At 37.3% G+C, this 24,438-nt stretch overlaps 1 protein-coding gene and 2 long non-coding RNA genes across 4 annotated transcripts; all 3 read left to right on the top strand.

Moving 5' to 3' along the window:
- Nucleotides 1-1,364: 1,364 nt before the first annotated feature.
- Nucleotides 1,365-8,907, top strand: LOC131004404 (lysine-specific demethylase JMJ25-like). 2 transcript variants are annotated; one of them, XM_057931084.1, is made up of 13 exons: nt 1,365-2,628; nt 2,758-2,870; nt 3,193-3,292; nt 3,383-3,536; nt 3,802-3,865; nt 3,946-4,681; nt 4,993-5,337; nt 5,678-6,253; nt 7,163-7,235; nt 7,331-7,416; nt 7,903-8,022; nt 8,298-8,428; nt 8,693-8,907. In XM_057931084.1, exons 1-13 carry the CDS (start codon nt 1,756-1,758, stop codon nt 8,694-8,696), a joined length of 3,375 nt encoding a protein of 1,124 aa, XP_057787067.1. In that variant the 5' UTR covers nt 1,365-1,755; the 3' UTR covers nt 8,697-8,907. The 2 variants fall into 2 exon arrangements, with proteins under 2 accessions (XP_057787067.1, XP_057787068.1); XM_057931085.1 differs by lacking the exons at nt 7,163-7,235; nt 7,331-7,416.
- Nucleotides 8,908-9,749: 842 nt separating this feature from the next.
- Nucleotides 9,750-12,709, top strand: LOC131004403 (uncharacterized). Its single transcript, XR_009094997.1, has 2 exons — nt 9,750-12,241; nt 12,362-12,709. It is a non-coding gene; the product is annotated as an uncharacterized LOC131004403 (long non-coding RNA).
- A 1,571-nt stretch (nt 12,710-14,280) lies between these two features.
- Nucleotides 14,281-17,773, top strand: LOC131004402 (uncharacterized). Its single transcript, XR_009094996.1, has 2 exons — nt 14,281-17,055; nt 17,570-17,773. It is a non-coding gene; the product is annotated as an uncharacterized LOC131004402 (long non-coding RNA).
- Nucleotides 17,774-24,438: the final 6,665 nt, after the last annotated feature.

Below are 24,438 nucleotides of genomic sequence, written 5' to 3'. Positions count from 1 at the left end.
ACTTGTTGAAAGTTAAAGCTATAAACTATAATTAACCCTAATTTAGAATGGTCATAAAAATTAATTTCTTTTATTTTTGGACATTTTTTACTATATGATGAGTCCCTTTATTCACTTACAATATAGTAATTAATTATTATTGTTAACACTACCTTTACTCACACAATACTAGATTATTTTTATTTAAATTTTTACAATATCTTTCTAGGAATATTTTTTATGAACGAAAAGAGTATATTTTATGTAATCATCCTTATCATAATACTATGTCTACCTTGTTACAAATGTCTCATTTTTCATAATAGATGTCACATTACAAATGTCTCATTCATTTTTTGATAATATATTCTCACTTTATATATAATATTTAAATAATTTTCATCAATCCACTTTATCTACTTTTTACACATTTCTTAGGGGGGGGGTATTCGTTCATGATTTTAATAGATTTCTGCAGACTTTAAAATATGGGTGTATTCGTTTAAGACTTTTAAAAGTCTATGAAAATCTATAGGTATTCGTTCAAGACTTTTAAAATTCTATAAAAATCCCGAGCTATTCGTTTCAGACTTTTAAAAATCTATGAAAATTTAGAGGTATTTAAAAATTTATGAATTTTAAAATTGGACTAATTTTCATTGATTTCATTAAAAAAATACACATGAGCAAATTCTACCTCAGACCACGAGATTTCGGAAATCTTCATATTTCAGCGCTGGCTGGGTTCCAGCGACCGTGACTCAAAGAAGCCAGCGGTCGCTGGGCCCGTTTAAAGCTTTATAAATTGTTAGCACCATATTCAATTTTTTTCACCACACAAATTTTTATACCGCACAGCGGCCGCTGGAACCTAGCGATCACTGGGTTCTGTCCCAGCGCTCAATTAATTCCAACGAGTGCTAGGATGGTAGATTTCAAATCCATAAAAATCACGTCAAATTCTCGTTAAAATTCCTACAAAATTCGTTCAAAATCTATTTAGAATTCCAAAATATATGAACAATCTGTGTGAAATCTGTAGATTTTTAAAATCTCTAAATTTTAAAAATCTATTAAAATTCTAAACGAATACACTCCCCCTTAATCTCGGTACCTAAAAATAATGGGACATTTGTAGTACAATGTAAGATAACATGCATGCAAGCTACTATGCGCTTCATTGGTTTTCATTGTGTTTCAACAATTATATCTCTCAAATGCAGTGATACATCAGATCAGAATCATCGACAATGGAAGCAGCAGAAGATTGTATGGTCTTCTATAAACAGTGGCTTCATTTATTAAAATTAAGGATCCAATTTATTTATGGTAAAAGAATTTATTCCGAATAAAGAATATTGCACGATCTGTGAAGAGCTCATGAAACTGGGATTGCTTGTATTTGTAGAAGCACAATTAATTGAGTGTAGACTTATAGCATTTGATTTGAATTTGAATGGAGAGAGAGAGAGGTGCCCTAGGCCCCTAACTTTCCGAATCCACAGAGCATAGAAACCCACCCTACGCATCTGTGTGCTCGTACGAACCCAAAAATGGCGGGACTTTTCAAGACTTTTGGGAGCTTTTTTATCTTAATTTAGTAAATTATTATAATTGCGCACTATCGCTGTCCTCTCCCGCCCGTTCAACTTCTATTTAGGTCTCTGTATCTCCCCTAATTTCACTTTTATTTAGGAGGGAAAGCTTACTACTCGTTGGTTTCTGTGAAATCTCGTGTGATCGTCTCTTGATAGGTCTTTTTGCTGATATTGTAATATGGAAAGTGGGGAAGTGAAAGCTGAGCCTCTGGTTTTAATGTCGATAGATGAAGAAATTCTGGTCCAAAATAACTGTGAAATCGATGTGCCAAAAGAGGAGAAATCGGTGCTTGAGGGTTCAGTTACAAAAAAATTGAAGCGCGACGAAAATAACAATCAAGGTTGTGGTGAAAGTAATGGTCTCGGCACGAAAACTGCAGAATCAGAGGGAAAGAAGGGAACTCTCCGGATATACGGTAGGATTAAGAGAGAGAAAGGGTCGGAGAATGGGCAAGTGGATGTGGATATGAGAGAGAATGGGGGAGACGGCGAAGGATCGAAAGATTCGGTGCAAGAAAGTGGTGGGGCTGCAACGGCAGTTGAGGAAGGGAAGGTGATGGAAGAAGGTACAAATAGTTTGGGGGTTGTGTTGAAAGAAAACGGCGTTTCTTCTGATGCTGAGTGCAGTAGAGGGAAAGAAGTGGGAGAAGAGGACAATATTAGAGGTGAAAAAGAAGAGGGGAATGCTTTAGAGAAGGGAAAGAGCAAGGTAGAGACGGAAGAGCGGCGCTCTAGGGTTAGACAGTCCAGGATAATGGCTATTGAGAGAATGAGCACGTTGTTGAATAACTTAGACGATGAAGATGAGGGGGTACCGGATATACGAAAGAAGAAGCCTCGCAAAAGGATGAATAACAATGGAACTTCACTTAAAGATAATGAACTCGGAGTTGAAATAGTCAAAGTGGAGGCTGAAATAGCCAAAGTGGAGGTTGAGAAGGCTAATCAAAGAAGGAGGAGTTCACGTAATAAAGGCGCAGTGGAGGGTAAAGGAAAAGAGCTAAATGAGACTGTAATAAAGACCAGAGTTGGACTGAAAAGGGATGATAATGTAGGCAGAATTTGGGAAGTTCTTAAGTTGATTTCCCTTCAGTTGTGATTAATCTGTGTATAACTTGTTTTAGTTACAAGATTACATTTTGAACAGTCATTTCATGTTAACTTGTTGCATTTTTTACAGGGATTTTTGGAATCAAATATGTGTCACCAATGCCAGAGAAATGACAAAGGAGAGGTTGTCCGGTGCACTAAATGCAAGACTAAGCGGTATTGTGAACCATGTATAAAGACCTGGTATGCTAATGTTAATCTTATACAAGCACATACTGGTCCTTGCTGTTATTATTTTCCACTTAAGATTGCATCATTACAAAACAAGTTTACACCTATCGTTCTTTTTCAGTGTCAAAACTTGTTAATAAGCTGTATGAGTGTCAAATTGGAAAGCAAAGTCTTGTGTTATGTCGCACTACTATAGCTATATGACACAATTCTTTCGGAATATTAGCTTTTTGGCAGGCCATTTGGGGAAGATGGACAGCAGACTAAATTGGTTTGCTAAGAGGACTTAAACTTGCATTCTGCAATCTTCATTTGCCTTTGTTTCTGATGATAGGTACCCTGACATGTCTGCAGAAGCTTTTGCAGAGGCTTGTCCTGTTTGTCAACTGAACTGCAATTGCAAATCATGTTTACGCATGGAAGTTCCTGTGGAAGTTTGTTTCTAACTTGCTGTCTGCTTTTTGCCTCTTTTATTCATTCTTTTGTTATCTTTCTTATGCTTCAAATGCGCTTTCTGCTTGTAGACTGCTGCCAAGATTAAGGAGAAGTCAAACTTCAAAATTGGAGAGGATCAGAAGATTCAGTACTCTAAGTACATGATAAAAGTTCTCCTACCTTTTCTTGAACAGATTAACAAAGAACAAGTGATAGAGAGGGAACTTGAGGCTAAGATTCAAGGTTTTCCATTTTATATCTTTTTCTTCCTTGAGTTGTTTTAGATAATGCTGCTACTTTTTGTGGAAGAAAATTCCCTTTCCTGATGTATGTTGCATGCTTGTTGTATGAGCACTTAGAGATATTTGATGCTCTTTTAGAAGATTGGTGAGTTTTGTAAATTATATTGACAGGATATGCTCCAATTTGATATTGCTTCATTACATCATAGAGAGTTAAATCAAGCTTGTAGTGGCTTATACTAGATTTAACATTATTGGGTTTGCAGGAAAGTCAGTTTCAGACACTGAAATCATTGGAGCAGCGATGGATGCAGCTGAGCGCATTTATTGGTATGTTTTGGGAAGAACTTTTAATCATCTTATAGTTTCTGATAATTTCTAATGGGTTCAATTTGTCCATGATGGTGCAGTGACAACTGTCGAACTTCTATCGTTGACTACCATAGAAGCTGTCCTCAGTGTTCCTATGATCTTTGCCTTAACTGTTGTCGAGAACTTAGGAATGGGCACTTGCAGGGAGGTGAAAAAGGACCATCTTTTAAATATGTTGACTATGGGTTTGATTATCTGCATGGTGGTACAAAGAAGAATTCTTTGAAGAATGTTAAAAAGGAGAATACTTCGAAGAATGTTGGGGAGGATAAGTTGGAGGATAATCCGTATTCTCCATCTCAATGGAAATCTAAGGAAAATGGTGTTATTTCGTGTCCCCCGCAAACCAAGGGAGGTTGTGGTGAAAAAAATTTGGAATTAAAATGCTTGTTACCAGATGACTATGTTTCAAAATTGCTTGTGGAAGCAATAGAAATATGTGATGGACACAAAATTGAATATGCGCCTGAATGTCTTGAGAAAAGTTGTTCCTGTTTCATGAGCCAAAAGATATGTAAAGCGGCCTCTCGAGAAGATTCTAGTGACAACTCCTTGTACTGTCCATCAGCTGTAGACATTGAGCATGGGGATCTGAAACATTTCCAGTGGCATTGGTCAAAGGGTGAGCCAGTAATAGTTAGTAATGTACTTGAAACTACCCTTGGCTTGAGTTGGGAACCTATGGTTATGTGGCGTGCCTTCCGACAGGTTAAAAACCTTGACCACGATGCACGTTACGATGTGGCTGCTATTACTTGCCTCGATTGGTGTGAGGTATGTTTATGTCTGCTGCTGCAATTTAATCTTTTGGAACAATATGTGCTGTTGTTTGATATTAATGCAGTGTTTGGTTTGTAAACTATTACATCAACCAGCATGTGCTACTTCTATCAGTTCCCTAGTCTATCTTGATTTCATTTCAGTTTTAGCATGCTATGTAATTTTCTAATGAACCTTGTCTATCTGTTTGGTGAGCTGGTAGTCCTCAGCATTGCTTCTGAATGAGATAAAAAGTTATAAACTTTGTGCTTTCTTGATATCTAATCGTGTAACTTGTGATTTTTCTCATTATTGGTGATTTGTAGGTGGATGTGAATGCTAAACAATTTTTCAACTGGTATTCCGAAGCATATTCTACTGAAGCACAATTTGACAAAATGGGGTGGCCTCAAATACTAAAATTGAAAGACTGGCCTCCATCCACTTTATTTGAGCAGCTGTTGCCTCGCCATGGCTTTGAATTTATCAGCTGCTTGCCCTTTAAAGAGTATACACATCCTCAAGATGGACACTTAAATCTTGAAACTAAGCTTCCTCCAGGCTCTATAAAACCTGATATGGGGCCAAAAACCTATATAGCTTATGGATTCAACGAGGAGCTAGGCCGTGGAGATTCTGTAACAAAGCTTCATTGTGATATGTCTGATGCGGTATGTGGTCACTTTTCTAATTTCAGTTGCTTGCATTTTCAGATTATATATGTGATCTTAGGCCTGTAGCTTATTCTCCATTCTCCATTTTGCCTACTTGAGCAATGGTATATCTGAGGAAATAGTTTTCTTTCCATTTGCCTGCTACTCTTGTGATTGACATTAAAGGCATGAATTAATGTTATTATGAGTTACAGTGATAGCAAAACAGATTAAATACTGGGTCTGCTCAAGAAGTTTGTTGTTATGTCAAATACTTGATATCTGAATGAATACCTAATTTCATATTGTGCTAAGCTGTGGCCTACACCTGTGCTTATTCTAGTTCCATTCACATTAGGTTAATGTCTTGACACATATAAAAGGAGTTACAATTGAACCTGATGATCTCAAGAATATTGAAGAAGTCAAAGTTAAGCATGCTGCCCAAGATGAATTAGAGATTTATGGAGCTGTTCGGATGGAAACTGGGGAAGAAGTGAAAGCCTTGATAGAGTCTGATCTTGCCCATATGAACAATGCTGACTTGGATGTTGAGCTAGGAGTTTCAAACATTGTCGAAAACAGCACCAATGATGACAAAGAGAAAAACCCTAAGGAGGTATTAGAGACTAAAGTTTTGAATGCTGACAACGACTGCAAGGAAAGCAAAAATAAAGAGAAATGTGAAGAGAGAGTGTTGCTGACAAAGGATCCTCATGTTGTACGACAAGTTCACATCTATGAAAATGATCAAATACAACTCTCTGGAGGAAAAGTGGATGTTGGCCTCAATATGTGTAATGGCAGTCTTGATGATGCAGATAGTGGAGCCCTTTGGGACATCTTTAGGCAACAAGATGTTCCTAAATTAGAGGAGTATCTCAAAAGGCACTTCAATGAGTTCAGGCATATCTATGGTAATCTGCTTCCAGAGGTAATTTCAAAAAATCACCTTCTTTCCTCATTTTCTGTGATAAAAGTTTGAGGTGATAGAAATAATTATACCCTTTTCATAAATGTACTGATTTAGTTCTGTTTGATGTTACTCGACAAGTTTGATAATTTTGAAAATATTTGTGAGGGCAATATTTAACGGTTGTTGATGTTACAAAAATGAAAGAAGTTAAGTTCATTGAGGGTGACTGTTATTTTGGATGGATGAAAGAAGTCAATGCAACTCATTGTTGTCTTGACAACATTCTCTTCTTTCCCATGTACTAAGAAGCAGTATGTAACACGTTCTGATTGGCAGTATGTAACACGTTCTGAGTGTTTTCAGGATGCAGTTCCCTCCACAGTTCAAATACCATCATTCAGTAGTGATGCCTTTTATTTATGTAACTTGTTTATGCTCTTATGTATCTAGTTCTCCACTTTATCCTCTCTCTTGCATTTTTATCTGATATTTCGAGTATATTCAATGGAGGAATTTGTGCTTTCTGTTGTTTTCTGGCATTATGTCTTAAGAACATCATTATGGGACCTAATTCTGTTGTCATTGCTTGTGTGAGATCCTTTCTTCTTTGGAAGAAGCTATGCTATCGTTTTTGTTTTATCAGTTGAATACTTTGGCAAATTGTTGCTTCATTGCTTGTCGCCTGAGTATGCCACTACAATTATGTTAAAAATCTCATGAATTCAGCATGTTAATTACTTGAGGTGGTAAGATCAAACAATTGCATGTATATCGTGTGGCAAGTGGACTCCAAATTCATGGTAATGTATAATGTGATAGGTTTCTCTTTAATAGTATATCGTGTGACAAGTGGACTCCAATTAATCTCTTTTAAGAATCGTATGGACCTCTACACAAAATTCAGTTGTGATTGTTTCTTACTTTCAGGTTATTCATCCAATTCATGACCAAACTATTTACTTGACTTCGGAGCACAAAAATCGACTTAAGGAGGAATATGGTTTACCTTTTTTATTTTTCAACTTCTTTGCCTCTCTGTGGTAAATCACCTTAAATTGAGGTTTCCTTTGTGTGTTTTGTTTGTGTGCTTGGTAGGAATTGAGCCATGGACATTTGTACAGAGGTTAGGAGATGCAGTCGTTATACCAGCGGGCTGCCCGCATCAAGTTCGAAATTTGAAGGTACTGTAGTTATCTTTGGTATATTATTTCTTCTGTTGTTGCAGTCTGTATGGTAGTTGAGAAGTCATTAAATGTTTTTTTGTGACTTTTAAGAAGATAGTTGCAGGTCACTTTTGTTTGGCCAATGCGATTGACTATAGTGTCTTGTTATTATTGTAGCTGCCATATCTTTCCTTTTACTGATGAGCTGTCCAGGTTGGAGGTTGTCTATATTATGGCACATCTTTACTCCGGTGCTCATAAAATTATAGTTTTCTACTTGGGTTGAAAGTTGAAACACTCGTTGCATGATTGCTTCTCGTAATCTTTTTTAATATATGTGATGCTTTCTTAGTTTCTTATGTCAATATTAAGTTTGTGCATAGGATTTTTTGGTGTAATTCTTATAGTGTGTGCCTGTGCAGAAGTGTACTTGAATGTTTGGTGAAATGTTCCTATTCTGGAACTTCCTAACATGAAGTCTGTTTCATGTTTTATCTTGTGCAGTCTTGCACTAAAGTCGCACTTGATTTTGTGTCGCCTGAAAATATTCCTTCGTGCTTCCAACTGACAGAGGAGTTTCGTCTGCTGCCCTTGGATCATAGGGCTAAAGAAGACAAGCTTGAGGTTTGATTTTTCTTTTATTTCCTGAATTTGTTTAGCTACCTATTTCAGGTTATCCTGTTTTCGGATGTCACTACATGCAAACTAAAATTTTAATACATGCACATCTGCTGCAAGATAATTCGTTGAAGTAATCGCATACATCTGTTATGATCATAGTTGTATGCTGATTGGTTTTCAAGTTATTGATGAAAAGCTACTCTCTCTTGTTCGTTCTCCTTAAATTTAGATTTAAATCCTCATCTGATGCCTTCTTGCAATGGTATTTCTTTGGGAAGGTGAAGAAAATGTTAATTCATGCAATGAGGAGTGCTGTGAATGATGTAAAGGAAGTCAATTCCCCACAACCCCCAAAGGGAAACAAGAAATCCAGTACTGGAAAGGGAACAAAACGTCGCAAAGTAAATTCGTAATAGTTTTTCTCCTTCACCATGTTTATTTTTTCAATTTCAATTTCAAAGAATTTTTGGACTACTTAGAAGTGATTTTTGGCAGATGCTTTGCTTTATACTCTGTTTTGGTTATGTCTCATCTTTTTGTTTCTAGTTTAGACCAATCAAAGGTAGAAGTCCTGTCACTAAATTAGTAAATTTTAAGTAAAAAGTTTTTTTTAAAGAATTCTGTAACGGTTGATATTATGTTGCTTTTGTTGATTTTCATATTGTTGTTTTAGGTGATTAAAGCTCTTAGTTGGACAAGTTACAGTTGAACATCCTTTTGTGTGGCGGAGGAAGACCCTTTTTTGGACTCAACGGTCATCTAATATATGCTAAGTTTCACTATTAACTTGGTATCTTCTATGTTAGATTTTCTGATGGAGTCTTCTGTACTTAAAATGATTGGTGGCGTTTTGGTAATTACTCGTTTGGTTTAGTAATTTTTTTTGTATATCGGTGGCTATGCTCTTTTGCTCTACTCGTATATCGGCTACAAGTGTCAAACAGGTTTTCATTGACCTAATTTTGGGCTGGGCATGGCCATTACATTTCGGGCCCAACTTGATTTTGGGCTGGGCTTGGCCTGACCTTGCCTGAAATGCCATTTGGCCTGCCAAAAATATACCCGAAAAACCTTGATGGGATTTTGGCATGTTTGACACTTTGACATCTCTAGTTTAAGTGTTTATCAAACTATGCTTTATCCATTTGTGCATAAACATGTAGATGTGAACTATTCAATCTTGTGTAAAAGATTGAAACCATTGTGTATATTACCTAGGTGTATTATATGATGTAATAAATGTTTTTTTATTTTTTAAATGAACTTGTTTCCTATTGTGTATATATAGAGAGAGAAATGATCAAGTGAGAATGTCATCTTTCGTGAAAATGAAAATTGATATGAATAAGTTTTTTGTAATACAATATATTTATATGAATAACTTGATCTTATCTAATTTAATGGACATGATTTATTCATGCCATGTTTAATGGATTTTTTTGTTGAACATATGGAGGGTCGAAACCCAGAATCCCCAAAAATATTGTATATGTTCATGAATGTTCAACAACAAAATTCGGTGAACATGATGTGAATAAATCATGTCTGTTAGATTAGATAAGATCAACAGATGAGATTACTTCTCTCTTCTTTCTTACATTTAGGCATTTTTCATTGAACCTAACCATATATATATATATATATATATATATATATATATATATATATATATATAATACATGAACAAGAAAGAATTAGGTTGTCAACAATTATAATATATAATAATATGTGTTAAATTTAGCTGTTCAAGACCTGATTATCTTTTGTTTATGTATTTTATGTGTTTGTTCATGATTTTTAGTTCTCACAAGATGTGGCTCTTTTTTTTGGTATAATGAAGATGTGGCTCTTAGGTAAAAGGTTGGGTGAGAACAAGGGCGGACGTAGGTGGAGTCGAGGGAAGGCAATTGCCACCCCTTAATTTTGAATGTGAAATATCTATTATACCCCCGCTAATGATTTATTTACAAACATATCTTTATATTATTAAACAAGTAATTCCTATTCTTCTCCAAGACTCCAACCGTTCCCTACACTCTTCCTCCTCAAATTCAATTTTCGGCAATTCCTCCTCATTGTCCTCAAATTCAATTTTCGGCCACTGCTATACTATTGTCTTGAAGTTCAAATTCCATCTATCCTTGCAATTTGCAATCACAATTCACAATACAGGTAAATCATTAAATCTGTCATTCTCTTTGTCTTTTGATTGTTTGAAGTTCATATATTTATATAATCATATTGATTTGTTAATTGTTATTACTTTGAATTTTTATGGATAGCTGTATCGATGTTGAAGTATTATCAAAAAAGTCAATAAAAATTCGTCTTTGCCTAACGTGAGTTCCAACGAGAGTGTACCAATCTCGCCTCAAACGATCAGGAACTCAACTCCATGTGGACCTTCTCTGAGTTTGAAAGATAAACCACAGATTATTGATGAAAATTCTGACTTGCCAGAACTTCTTTCGAACCCAGGAAAGCGATCAAAAATCACAACTTATCATCCTAATATTCTTTAGAGAGTTCGGAGGAAGTACTATCTAGATGGTGCTTGTCAACCAATTGTGAGAACTTTCCTCAACGTGATTTTGATGGCATAATGCGTAGGTTTAACCGCTCATGGTATGATGAATTTAGTTGGTTGGAATATAGTATAGAGAAGGATGCATCATTCTGTCTTTATTGTTATATCTTCAAGAATGAATTGGGTCAGGGAAGCGGTGATGCTTTTACAGTTACAGGTTTTAGGGATTGGAAGAATAAACAGAAGCTTCGAAAGCACGAAGGGGGTATTAATAGTGCTCATAGACAAGCTTTTAGTAAATGTGAAGATTTGTTGAATTAGAAGCAACACATTGAGCCAACATTGCTTAAGATGACGGATGAAGCAAAACTGAATTATAGAACGCGACCAAATGCTTCGATTGATTGTGTTAGGTGGCTTTTGAAGCAAGGACTTGCCTTTCGTGGTCATGATGAATCTGAGGAGTCAAGCAATCAAGGTAATTTTCTGGAGCTTCTAAAATTTCTTGCTAGCCATAATGATGATGTAAGGAGAATTGCTCTACATAATGCCCCTGCAAATCTTAAGTTAATAGCCCCTCGTATTCAGAAAGACATTATTAGAGCTTGTGCATCTGAAACAACCAGATCTATACTTGAAGAACTTGGTGATGGAGTTTTTTGTGTTCTTCTAGATGAGTCCCGTTATGTGTCGATAAAAGAACAAATGTCTGTTGCTTTGAGGTTTGTAGATAACAATGGTTAAGTTCTCGAGAGAATTTTGGGATTTAAGCATGTTGAGTGCACAAGTGCTATTTCACTCAAAGTAGCACTTGAAGACCTGTTAAATGCACATGGATTAACCATATCCATGTTGTGTGGCCAAGGCTATGACGGAGACAGCAATATGCAAGGTGAATTCAATGGATTAAAGTCTCTTATCTTGAAAGAAAATTTTACAGCATATTTTGTCCATTGTTTTGCACATCAACTTCAGCTTGCTTTGGTAGCAGTTGCAAAAAGCCACATTCGTATTTGTGAACTTTTTCTTTTGATGAGTAATGTGGTCAATGTGGTTGGAGGTTCGTGCAAACGAAAAGACAACTTATGAGAACAAGCTGCACAAATCATTGAAGCCTTGGAAAATGAAGAAATTACCAGTGGGCGAGGATTGAATCAAGAAAGCACTCTCCCTCGTCCATGTGATACACGTTGGAGCTCTCATTATGGTACTATTCTGGGCATTCTTGATTTATTTGGTTCTATACTTGCTGTGCTTAGGACTATCATGAAAGAAGGAGCTCTAAGTAGTCAAAGGGGATAAGCATCACGTTTGGTAAGAGACATGCTCTGTTTTGATTTCGTATTTGATTTGCACTTGATGAAATCTATTTTGGGTATAACAAATGAATTGTGCAAGGCGTTGCAAAGAAAAGATTAAGATATTGTGAATGCAATGGTGTTAGTAGGTATTTTCAAGAAACGACTTCAAGCTATGAGAGATGATGGGTTGAGCTCTTTGATAAAAGTTGTATCAGTTTTTTGTGTAAAATACAAGATTGAGGTGCCTGATATGGATGCTGTATATGTGAGTGGGAAAAGATTGAAACGAAATCAGAGAGAAGAAGAGATGACAAACTCACACTGCTACCGAGTAGAAGTATTTAATACTGTTATAGATATGCAGTTGCTTGAGTTAAATGGTCGATTTAATGAGGTAAATACTGAATTGTTGCTTTGCTTTGCGTTGCTTGTTTGAATCCATCCAACTCTTTCAAAGCTTTTGACAAAGAAAAGTTAGTTCCATTAGTTGAATTCTATCCAAATGATTTTCAAGGCATAGAGCTTTTGGCATTGCCGGACCAACTCGAGAATTTTGTGTTGGATGTGCGTTCAAGAATTGACACTTCAGATGTTAAAGGGCTCGGGGATCTAACCAAAAAATTAGTGGCAACTGGTAGACATTTGGTGTATCCGTTGGTTTACAAGCTTATGACTTTAGCATTAGTTCTACCGGCTGCAACAGCTTATGTGGAAAGAGCATTTTCAGCTATGAAGATTGTGAAGAATCGACTACGCAACAGGATGGGTGATGAATGGATGAGTGATAATTTGGTGGTCTATATTGAAAAAGATGTATTTAGTTGTGTTTCTAATGATGCTATTATACATAGGTTTCTAACTATGACGAATCGTCGCGGCCAGATATAGATTGGATTTCTATGGATAATTTATATATATTTAGCTTTGTTTGATATATTTTTTTTTGCCACTCCTTGATGGAAATCCTGCGTCCGCCACTGGGTGAGAATCACATTTTTTCTTGAGAATTGAGAACCATGAACATGTACATTAAAAAGAGATTGTCATATTATGAAAAATTAAATATACACAAATAATTAAATATAATGCATACATAAGGTCCGATCATCTGTTATTCATGTATTTTATATATTATAATTGTTCGTGATCTTATCATTTCTTGTTCATGTATTTTATGTATTTATTTATAGTGTTCAGTTCTCACAGAAAAATATGGTTTTCACTAGAATCTAATCTTAGGATTCAAAAAAGAAAAAAAATAGATTTTTTGCTCTTCATGAGATTTGAACCTAAGACCACAAATTCATTTTGTAAAGAGATGAATCATTAACAGATCTTCTCGATCTAAGAGTTGAAAATGGTTTCTAGTTTAGTTTTTAAAATAAGTTATATATATACATATTCATTAGTTGTCAATAGATGTAATTCACTTGGCATTTGATGCTTTTGGTGTTCTCTTTGCCACTCTCTGTTATACTTGTTCATAAAATTTCTTGCAATTCTAATATTTGTTTGTCTCTTGTTAAATTCCAAATTGTTTTAGATTTACTATTGTTTTGAGAACTTGTGGTTTATTTAGCTAGTCCTGGAAGGATTATTGTATTTGGACAAGACTTTTGAATATAAATTGAAAACTAGGAGAATGGTGTTGGGCAAAAATGATTCTATGATAAGGATTATTACTTGTTGAAGATTCATAGAGAATATTTGTGTTGTAGATGTCAAAGTATGCTTGAAAAAGTTATTGGAGACATTTTGGAGATCGATAGTTACAATTCTAGCAACTACTGTGAATTAGAGTTTAAAATTATGTTTGGTAATTCTAGTTGTTACATTGCTTCAATATTTTAGTTTTCCTACTTTCTTATCTAATTTAAATGTGAATTCGGGAATTTGCATTACTTGTTGCTTTTTGTGTAACTTATTTCTTTCTCCAATTGTGTCGTAAGAGTTGGGAGTAAAGTGTCACATGGAATATTGAGATCATTATCGGAGGTTGCATTATTTTGATGGATTCATCTTTGTTGGGAATCCAGGCCTTGCCTTTGCGCATCTTGCTCTTGTACTTTGCCGGAATAAATAGCAGGATGATGGGTAGTCTACGGTGCAACAACGGTAAACATTTCGGCTTAGTTGCTCCACGAGTAAAAAATAGCACAACCACACGGTCACAAAGATTTATTATTGAGGCTCGGTACAACATTGGTACACCTTCATTGACAATACTCTGGCAATTGAGACAACGCTTGGTGGTAAGCACACTCTGGCAACTCCTCACAGAGACACGTGATGAAGATGAATAATGATGTTTCTCAAACCTAAGAATAATGGTGTAGTGACCCGCTCTTTTATATATTTTAAATCTAGTAATGAGTGTTTATTTTTGTTCATCAGTGAATGAAAACGGTTTTTATCCTAATATGAATTCAGCTTATGATCCTGAATTTATATTGTTAAAGCAGTTAATGATATTATTTGAGAGTTATAACTGACTTAGCAAAGTCACGTTATTTATTTAAGCAAGATGAAATTAGATTTTATCTTTATTCAAGTCGTGATTTATTTCTGACTCGTGAGTTAATTAAATCTGCGGATTTAATTTAAATATTAGAACAACAAACGAATTAAATCTACGGATTTAATTTAGATTCATTTTATAATTTATCGATTTAAGCGAGAAATCACATGTCGAAATACGAGATTTATTTAAATAAACAGTATCAAGCATATACGAGCACACGATCCATCTTACAGTTACAGAATCACCGAGACAGAGAAAATACATCAATAATTCTCCTCTACATTTTTTTTCCTTTCTTTTTCTTCTCTTTTTCTTTCCATTAATTTTGTTCCCCACTCCATTTTACCACTAAATCTACTTTTTGACTTTCACCACCATTTTCCCCACCACTTTCACCACCAACTCAATTATGCAACAACACATATTGTTCCAGCCATCAAGTCTTTTCTTCCCTCACCAAAACGTGTAGAAGAAGTTGAGAAAGGGAGAGAGAGTTTCCTCCAACTCCAAATTGTAACTTGAAGAGGTATATACTAAGCTTCTTTATTTTGAATTCAGTTGCATATCATCCAAACGGTTCCCAAAAATTCTCAAATTAATTGTGTATCATCTTTCATACATTTTCTATATTTTGGTAAAATTTCAGAATATTTAGAGCTCGCATGATTTATTTATGAATTTGTAAACATCACTGCCCATCTGGAATACATTTTTGGTAAACAATCTTTGGGAGATCATAAGTAAAGTTTCAATCGGTGAAAACCTTTGAAACTTGAATATGTCACTCTAGACTCCCGTATCTTTCTTTTGACATCAGCCTCACCATTTTTGAGTAAGGGAAACAACCGGTATAAATTCTTGAAATCTAGTTCTTATTCCATGTACCATCCAGTAGATTTTACAAACCTACGACTTTGAGGTGGAAAAGGCCGACTTAAATATTTGATTCTCAAGCCTATCTTTCTACTGAATATTCACTGACATGTTGGGAACTTACTTGTTCAGTTTTAGAATTTTTGGTGAAGCTTAAAGTGGTTTTTCCGATTTATGTTCTGAATCTGCCAAACTTGAACTCTTTTTGTGCACTGAACTTTAGATAGTCATATCTTCTAAACCATGAAGGTTCTTAGAGTAAATCCAACTGGAGAGTGTTATGATCTCTCCCTAGTTTCCATATTGACCTTTGGGGTTCCCAGTGGAGTTTTGTAAAGGGAGATATGAATTTTTAAAGAAAGCCCACTGACTTGGTTGTAATCTGGAAATATGAAATTTACAGATTTTTGCTTGTTAAATACCCATCTTTGAGAGGGCATATCTTGCTCGTTTGAATTGTTTTTCATTCGATTCAAATTGGAGAATGATCCTTGAAATGTCTAGTTTCCAGAATGTCTTTTGGAGCCTCATTTGGAGATCCGAGGTAGATTTGGTGTCTGTTGTAAAACAACCCCTTAAGAGCTCAAGTTGTTGAATTATTTTCTATGTATCAAAGTTTATTTTAAAGGATGTTTCGTGAAAGATTTAGTATATGTGCGTAACAAGTTTGGGACTATTTATTTTAAATGAGGTCCGTTCTTTATTTAAATTAGGATGGACTTTTAATGGATATTTTTGGGATTAAACTATTATTTCTTGATTTATATAAATTATTTTTAAGGACTTATAAATATGAATTTCGTAGGCCTACTGACCTACTGTGATCGACGGTTTGTCGATGTCTAACAGCTTTGAAAATTTTATAGCAAGTCCCTACATGAGTCTTGAGTACCCTGGTAAAATTTCAAGCCATTCCAACTTCGTATGATACTTCTTTAAAATGCAAAACCTAAACTGCACATTACTACTGAGAATTTCAGAGAACAGAGAAAAGAGTCATTTATTTCAGTAGCTTCCTGGGTGATCTAGCTTTCCAAATTTTTATGGTATTAACCTTATTGTGTTATTTAGATATCCACCAAAGTTGAGCCCAGTTTGACAACGTTTACTATTTTTCAAAAATACAAGTTTTCGATTGTTCAAAACTGCCGAACATGGCAGATCGTGGTAAAAACGTCATATCTCTCAAACCACTTGGAGTTTTCGACTCTATTTTTTTTTATATGAAACTAGACTCGAAGATCTTTCTTTCGGTATGAGTCTCGAGTCCAGGAGATGTCGGAGTCAGAACAGATTAAATTTTGAAGTTGAGTCAGTGTAAAAGCAGAGCATGTTTTGATGATGTTTGATTGTGATTCTTATGTGCCTTATGTTGAGCCTTTTTATTTTATTTTATTTTTTTTAATTTTATAACATTACTTGTTCTTATTTATTAAGCCCGATTAATTATGAGATTATAAAGCGAATAAGTTGAAGTATTTATTTTCTATTGACTACGAGGAACGGGGTTTATTTAATTGACGGATTAGAACACCCGATGAGAACGGATTGATTATGATAATCTATCCGACCTCATGTGACGAGCCTTATTTAAATTATTTTATTTCGACAATTAGGATTTATAATAGAATTTCCCAGATTATTATCTCAGAATAATAATTATCGGAATATGAGTCATGCATAGTTAAATTACGCATTCTCATTAATTGAGGATTTTATTCGAGCAGTATCTTATTTATATTCTCGTAATAAAGGTCAAACACGAGATTAATAATCAGTCAAGGAGCTACTGTACCACAGAAAATTTCTATCAGGTCGGTTACTTTCATATATATCAAATGAGTTTAATGTTATGTTTGAACAGTTATTTCATTGCAAAATCTTTGAACTGAAAATTATTTCAACTGTTGTCTTGCCATAAATATTTCAATGTTTGGTATGATATCTATCTGATGTGGCTTTGCCAGTTATTATGAAATCGAATTCGGGTCCTGAGCAGTTGATAGCTATCCTGCCAGGGCTAGTGTACACCAGTGACCGTGAGTCATCTAGCGGGTTGGCCGGTCAAGTGTCCGTGAGAGGTGGCCACCTCTCCGGCACACAGTTCCAGATATGATAGATTACAAGAGAACTTAGTCTGCAGACGAACTTTAAGAATCACAAATGAATTTAGTAAGCTTGGGCCTTTTAGCGAAAAACTCCCTTGCTGTACTGTTTATGATGGCATGACAATTTACAACTTTACGAAGCATGTTATATTTCATAGTAGGCATATGTGCCCACTGAGTACTTTTGTACTCAGCCCTGCATATATTTCTAAATGTGCAGGTTGAGCAGCTGCCGATGGTGATGAAGTGACGAGCGGGACTCTTTTGTCTTATTATGTATTAATGAACTCTAGGGTTACATGTCTTCATACATGTAATCAGAACCTTATTCCGCTGCGTACTCAGAAGTTGTATACTATTTTGGATAAGTCGGAGTTATCCGAACTTATTAGTTATTTGAATCTATACGACTAAAACTTCGTTATATTATAAATATTCATTTTGTTAAATGATGAAATGTGATTCTTCTTTGTTTAATTATCCCCTTTCTACCCCGCTTCTAATATCCCTCCATTAGTCACGGTTTCCCGGCTTAATTATCCTTAATTAGGTTCGGTCGTGACAGAGTGGTATCAGAGCAGTTCATTTGCTCTGAACCCTAGAGTTAGCCCATTTTTCTAGTATGATCACTAGTATATATGAGTCAGTCAGCCAAAGCTCATCACTTCATCACATCGTCATGCTCAGCAAGAAAGAAGGTGGTAATGATTTTAAAACATTGAGAAGTTCACGTTTTATATGAATGTACTGATGCTTACATTCAAGTTTTATGCTTTATTGATTGATTAGATATCTCAATGAACTTAGATGCGTTAAGAATGCATGATCACTGTTACGAGCAGAACAATAGAAGCTAGAAACTCAGTTATATTTCACTATAGCCATGGTGAAGAGCTAAGAAAGAGGAAGAGAATCCAATGAAAGCAGTGCAAGCAGAGTGCCACGCACGAATCACTGAAGCAGGCATAGTTCTTCATTCAGGTTGTTCACGCGTGACAGAACACCGAATCGACTATTGCCTTATTTGATGATAGATCACGTGAGTCATTGCTCGTAGCGACGAGTGTGACTTATGTAATCAGTTAGCTATCGCATAATGAGCTAAGACTCATTACTAACTCTCGATTATCACCAGTTATGGCATGAAGAGAACCTTCATGATTTATGTTCGAACTTCATAGTCAGACTCACATGCAGTTATAACACTTTGTGTATGATGTTATAGCATCGCGATTAAAACTATCAGCTTATAGTTTCAGATATTCGGAACCATTCTACTTACAGTACCTATCGCAATGGATAAGGACATGACTGAGAATCTCTATTGATTACGATCACCTGCTACAAATCGAAAGGAGGATAGGTGCCATGGGTAACTAGAAGTTACCAACCATTATGATTGACTAGAAAAATCTATACAAGTGCGTAAGACGGGAGGAGTTCCTGAAGATGGTTTGGAGTTTAACAAGAGCTAGAAATATCGACAATGGTTCGATGTTAAAGTTAAGAGATTGAGATTATGATGAGAGACTAAGCAGGTTAAGTATGCATACCTTAGTCGATCAGAGACATTCCCCAGTTAGAACATTTTAGACCAAACATTCAGTTTAGTAGCCAGAATGCAAGCATTGACTAAGGTCATTCCATGACTTAGAATTACACATGGGGACACATACCCTATAAAGGTACTCAGATGAGCAAAAGCTATTTCCTTATTGAATGCGTGATGATTCAGAAGGTCTTTTGCAATAACACGGAAGAGTGCTTCAAATTATATGGTTGCATTTCAAGCGCTATGTGAAGGAACACTAAGTACTAGAAGTACTACATTAAGATCATATAGAGGAACATTATTGAGTAAGGTCGAGCCTACCTTATTTCGCCTATAGAAAATGTTTAAGGATTGCATTAAACTAGGAGGCAGACTCCAAGTTTGAGAAGCTCTAGAATATTCTCAAGGACATGTTCAAGATATTAAGAAGAAAGTGGTGATTTTAGACCAAATATACCTTTTGCAGCCAAGGAACAAGAATTGCCAAGTTCGGAAAAGTATTTCCGAATGACTGAGAAGTAGTTGTGTCGGACCTGGCCAGTCCACATGGCCAAAATCTCAGTAGTCGTCATATATGGGTCTTTAAACCTATATATTTTAAACCTTCATCTGAAAAGCCAAACGGGTTCAAACTATTAGGTCATTTCGTTTCGACCTTTCAGTCAATTCATTTCTACCCTATGGTTATTCATTTTCAATTGTTTGGCAAATTATTGAAACACTTTGCCTAATTGCCATTTGTTATTTGAATCATTGCGATCTACTAGTTGTTGGTAGATTTTCTGTGACCCAAGGACAAACAGATACTTATCTGATTAAATCAGTCAAACACATATGCTTCAACCCAAGGGTCAAGCACGTAATGCATACAGACAATCTCTTGTGCATTTAGTAGGACCTTATTTGTGTATTTCGAAAACGATGATCATTTCGATGCTTTTGTATGCCCCTATGTTGGCTTAGTTATTTTGACTAGTATTAGTACGGAAACGCTGGTTAATAGGGCATTTTGGAACTGAGATCTTTCATGATGAATTTGCAAGATAGCCAATTCATCATGTATAATGCTTGAATAGATCACCATATTTAGATTCAAATGTTGATGAAATAGTCCTCATTGATACTAATTTCCCATGTCTATGTAGCGACCCTATCAGTCTTTCGCGGCAAGTCGAACCGCTATGTTTTATTTATATGTTCGCTTAAGTTTTAGCAGGAGCAGAACTCGATGAGTTAAGGAGTAACTATAGAAACGATAGTATGTCCTTATTGCATTTTAATGCGCTGATAACTTGTGTTTTTACTCATTAGAATGCCACCAAGACGAGGGCGTCCGAGAGGAGGGGGAAGGATTCCCCGTAATGATGAGAGAGGCCCAGAAGCAGGGCCAGAACCTGAATTAGTTCAACCACCTGTTCAGCCAGAACGGCGGATTGAGGAATTATTCTTGCGACAGAACCCACCTACCTTCAACGGGACAGGAGACCCGGCAGAAGCTGAGACTTGGGTTCGCGCTATTGAACGCATTTTCAACTTCCTGCGTTGCACCGACCAAGAACGCCTGACTTGTATGTCCTTTCAGTTGACTGGGTCAGCTGATTTCTGGTGGGAAGCAAGGATGAAAACGATGACAGCAGAGCAGTTAGAAAACCTGACTTGGGAACAATTTAAAGCCGGTATATATGACAAGTATATACCCAAGAGCTACCGCAAGAAAAAGGAGGCTGAATTTTACAATCTGAAACAAGGAAAGATGTCGGTAACTCAATACGACAGGATGTTCTGCGATATGTCTAGATATGCGCCGGAACAAGTTGACACAGATGAGAAGATGGCTGAAAAGTTTTGTGCCGGTCTGAGGCACGAGATTAGGATGGCTTTGGCAAGCCACGGAGGATTGTCTTACACTGAGTCGCTCAGCCGAGCGTTAGACATTGAGGCAGCCATGCCAGGAGAAAGACTTGCAATTATACCTGCGCCAGCACCTCCACATGATCAAAATCATAATCAGAATTTCAAAGGAAAGAGGAGATGGGACAACAGTAACCCGAACCAAGGCGAGAAGAGGCCATGGCAGGGACGGGTCTTCCAGTCACAAGGTTATGGAAGCCAGGGCGCACCGAAACAGATGGGAAATAACCAACAAAGAGCCCCACATTGTCCCAAATGTAACAAAAGTCATATGGGAATTTGTAAGGCCGGCAGTGATAGTTGCTATATCTGCAACCAGAAGGGGCACTATGCAAATCGGTGCCCGAATAAGCAACATGGAACGAGTTTAAGGCCAAACCCACCTATCCAGGCTCCACATCTGCAAGCAATCCAAGCTTTGCCCCAACAATACCCAAGGCAGCAACCACAGTATCAGCAGCCACAGCAACACCAATAGCTACAGTACCAACCACAACCTCAACAACCGTATCAGCAACAGGCCCGCCAACAACAGCAGCGACAACAGAAACAACATGAAAAGTCTCGTCATGCTAGAGCCTAGGCTATAAGGCAGAAGTAGCCCGAGAACAACCAGGGAAACCTGGCAGGTATGGGCATGCTACTCAATACTCCTGTTGTACTTCTATTTGATACGGGCGCATCGCATACTTTCATTTCAAGTACATGTGTCGACACCTTAAAACTTAAAATGGAAAGAGCTGACCAGGAGTTGAGTATATCATCACCTATAGGAGGGATGACGACAGTAGATCATGTGTGCTTGAACCTAGAACTGAACATAGGGTCACTCAAGCTTGTAGTGAACAACTCGTATGTTATACCGATGGGAGATGTGGACATAATCCTAGGAATGGACTGGCTAGCCGAGAACTATGCCACCATCCTATGTAATGAAAGACGAATATCATTCCGATCCCCAGGAAGGGAGCCGTCACATTTCCACGGAATTAGCATGGGGAGAAGAAAGATGATCATCTCCGCTCTGCAAGTAACAAAAATGATGAATAAGGGATACCCAGCTTACCTCGTATACTTGCACGGAGAACTGGGAACTGAAAGGAGCATAGAAGATGTAGCAATTGTACGGGACTTTTCAGATGTATTTCCAGAGATTCTGCCAGGGCCACCGCCGGACAGACCAATTGAGTTTACCATTGATTTGGAGCCCGGGGCAGCTCCCATTTCGAAGGCACCGTACCGGATGGCTCCTAAAGAGTTGGAAGAACTCAAGATACAACTGCAAGAACTTTTGGAACTTGGATTCATTAGGCCAAGTGTATCACCTTGGGGTACACCCGTACTTTTCGTGAAGAAAAAGGATGGCACATTGCGAATGTGCATAGACTATAGGGAACTGAACAAAGTGACACTGAAGAACAAATATCCTTTACCAAGGATAGATGACCTTTTCGACCAGCTCAAGGGAGTAAGCGTGTTCTCGAAGATTGATTTGCGGTCTGGTTATCACCAGCTGAAGATTCGACCAGAAGACGTACCTAAGACGGCATTTCGAACTAGGTATGGCCACTATGAATTTGTAGTTGTGCCATTCGGGCTAACTAATGCGCCAGCCGTGTTCATGGACCTCATGAATCGAGTGTTCCATCCGTACTTAGACAAATTTGTCTTGGTATTCATAGATGACATCCTGATATACTCGAAGAATGAGAAAGACCATGAGGAACATCTGAGAATTGTTCTAGAAACGTTGAGGACGTAGCGCCTTTATGCCAAATTCAGCAAGTGCGAGTTTTGGCTCAACGAAGTCACGTTTTTAGGACATATTGTATCATCAGAAGGGATTAAAGTGGACCCTGAAAAAGTGCAAGCGGTGCGTGAATGGAGATCGCCTACTAACCCTAATGAGATAAGAAGTTTCTTAGGATTGGCAGGTTACTATCGGAGGTTTATGGAAGGATTTTCCAAAATTGCAAGGCCAATGACGCAACTACTCAGGAAGGGAATAAAATTTTCTTGGACAGAGGAGTGCGAGAAGAGCTTCCAAGAACTCAAGGAAAAGTTGACTACGGCACCAGTGTTAGCCGTCCCAACAGCTGATAAGGAATACGTGATCTACACAGACGAGTCCAAAAATGGACTTGGTTGCGTGCTGATGCAAGAAGGAAGAGTGATAGCATATGCGTCACGATAGCTTAGGCCACATGAACTGAATTACCCGACTCATGATCTGGAGTTAGCTGCAGTGGTGCATGCGCTGAAGATTTGGAGACACCACCTATATGGAGTTAGGTGTGAAATATTCACAGACCACAAAAGTCTGAAATACTTTTTCGAGCAAAAGGACCTTAATATGAGACAAAGGAGATGGCTCGAACTAGTGAAAGATTATGACTGTGGTATTAACTACCACCCAGGCAAGGCCAACGTAGTGGCTGATGCATTGAGTCGTAAGACTCAATCTAAATTGGAAGCTCTCATCACTCGAGAGACGGTGCTCATAAGGAAATTTAGCAAAATGAGCATAGAAGTGGTTAAACCACCAGGGACGATAGCAAGCGTTGTGGCAACGGTACCTAACTTGAGGAAGACGATCGTAGAAGCACAAAGAAAAGACGGGAAGATGGAAAAACTACGGGAAACAGTAAGGAAAGGAGGCGCCAAGAATTATCAAGAAGCATCAGATAATGCTATCCTCTTTGAGGGAAGGATATGCATCCCCCACGATGATGAGCTTAAGGATAAAATCATGAGTGAGGCTCACGATACCCTTATACTGCCCACCCAGGGAGTACTAAGATGTATCAGGACCTAAAGAAACACTTTTAGTGGGAAGGCATGAAGAGAGACATAGCGTCATTTGTGGAGAAATGCCTGGCATGCCAACAGGTGAAGGCCTTACACCAAAGGCCATATGGAAAACTACAATCGTTGGAAATTCCAGAATGGAAGTGGGAGCACATCGCAATGGATTTTGTGACCAGTTTGCCCAAAACAAAGAGAGGAAACACTGCCATTTGGGTAATAGTGGATCGACTCACAAAATGTGCTCATTTTATACCAATACCGATCACACACGGGTCAGACAAGCTAGCTCAGTTGTATGTTCGAGAGATTGTACGCTTACACGGTGTACCCGTGTCAATCACATCAGATCGAGACTCGAAGTTCACATCTAGATTTTGGATGAGCTTACAGAAGGAGTTAGGCACGAGGCTAAATTTCAGCACCGCCTTCCACCCGCAGACAGATGGGCAGTCTGAAAGGACAATTCAGACCCTTGAAGATATGTTGAGAACAGTGGTGTTAGACAGAGGTGGAAGTTGGGAAGCAGTGCTGCCGTTGATTGAATTTGCCTATAATAACAGTTACCAGGCAACTATCGATATGGCACCATATGAGGCATTATATGGAAGAAAATGTAGATCACCGCTTTATTGGGATGAAGTGGGTGAGAGAAAAGTTTTAGGACCAGACATGGTCAATGAGATGGTTGAGATAGTCCGCCAGATCAGAGGGCGAATAAAAGAGGCACAAGATAGACAGAAATCTTACGCTGATGCACGTCGAACTGAGTTATGTTTTGAAATAGGAGACAAGGTCTTCCTAAAGGTATCTCCTACCAA

Source organism: Salvia miltiorrhiza, unplaced genomic scaffold, assembly GCF_028751815.1.
Source record: "Salvia miltiorrhiza cultivar Shanhuang (shh) unplaced genomic scaffold, IMPLAD_Smil_shh original_scaffold_386, whole genome shotgun sequence".
NCBI classification, from domain to species: domain Eukaryota; kingdom Viridiplantae; phylum Streptophyta; class Magnoliopsida; order Lamiales; family Lamiaceae; genus Salvia; species Salvia miltiorrhiza.
The sequence above is the reverse complement of the archived record's forward strand: the minus strand, read 5'-3'. Positions and strand labels throughout refer to the sequence as shown.

Coding starts and splice junctions, on each gene's coding strand:
- LOC131004404 (XM_057931084.1), top strand. CDS start 1,756: ATGGAAAGTGGGGAAGTGAAAGCTGAGCCTCTGGTTTTAATGTCGATA. Junction 2,629..2,757: donor GACTGAAAAGGGATGATAAT/GTAGGCAGAATT, acceptor CATTTTTTACAG/GGATTTTTGGAATCAAATAT. Junction 3,293..3,382: donor GCATGGAAGTTCCTGTGGAA/GTTTGTTTCTAA, acceptor TTCTGCTTGTAG/ACTGCTGCCAAGATTAAGGA.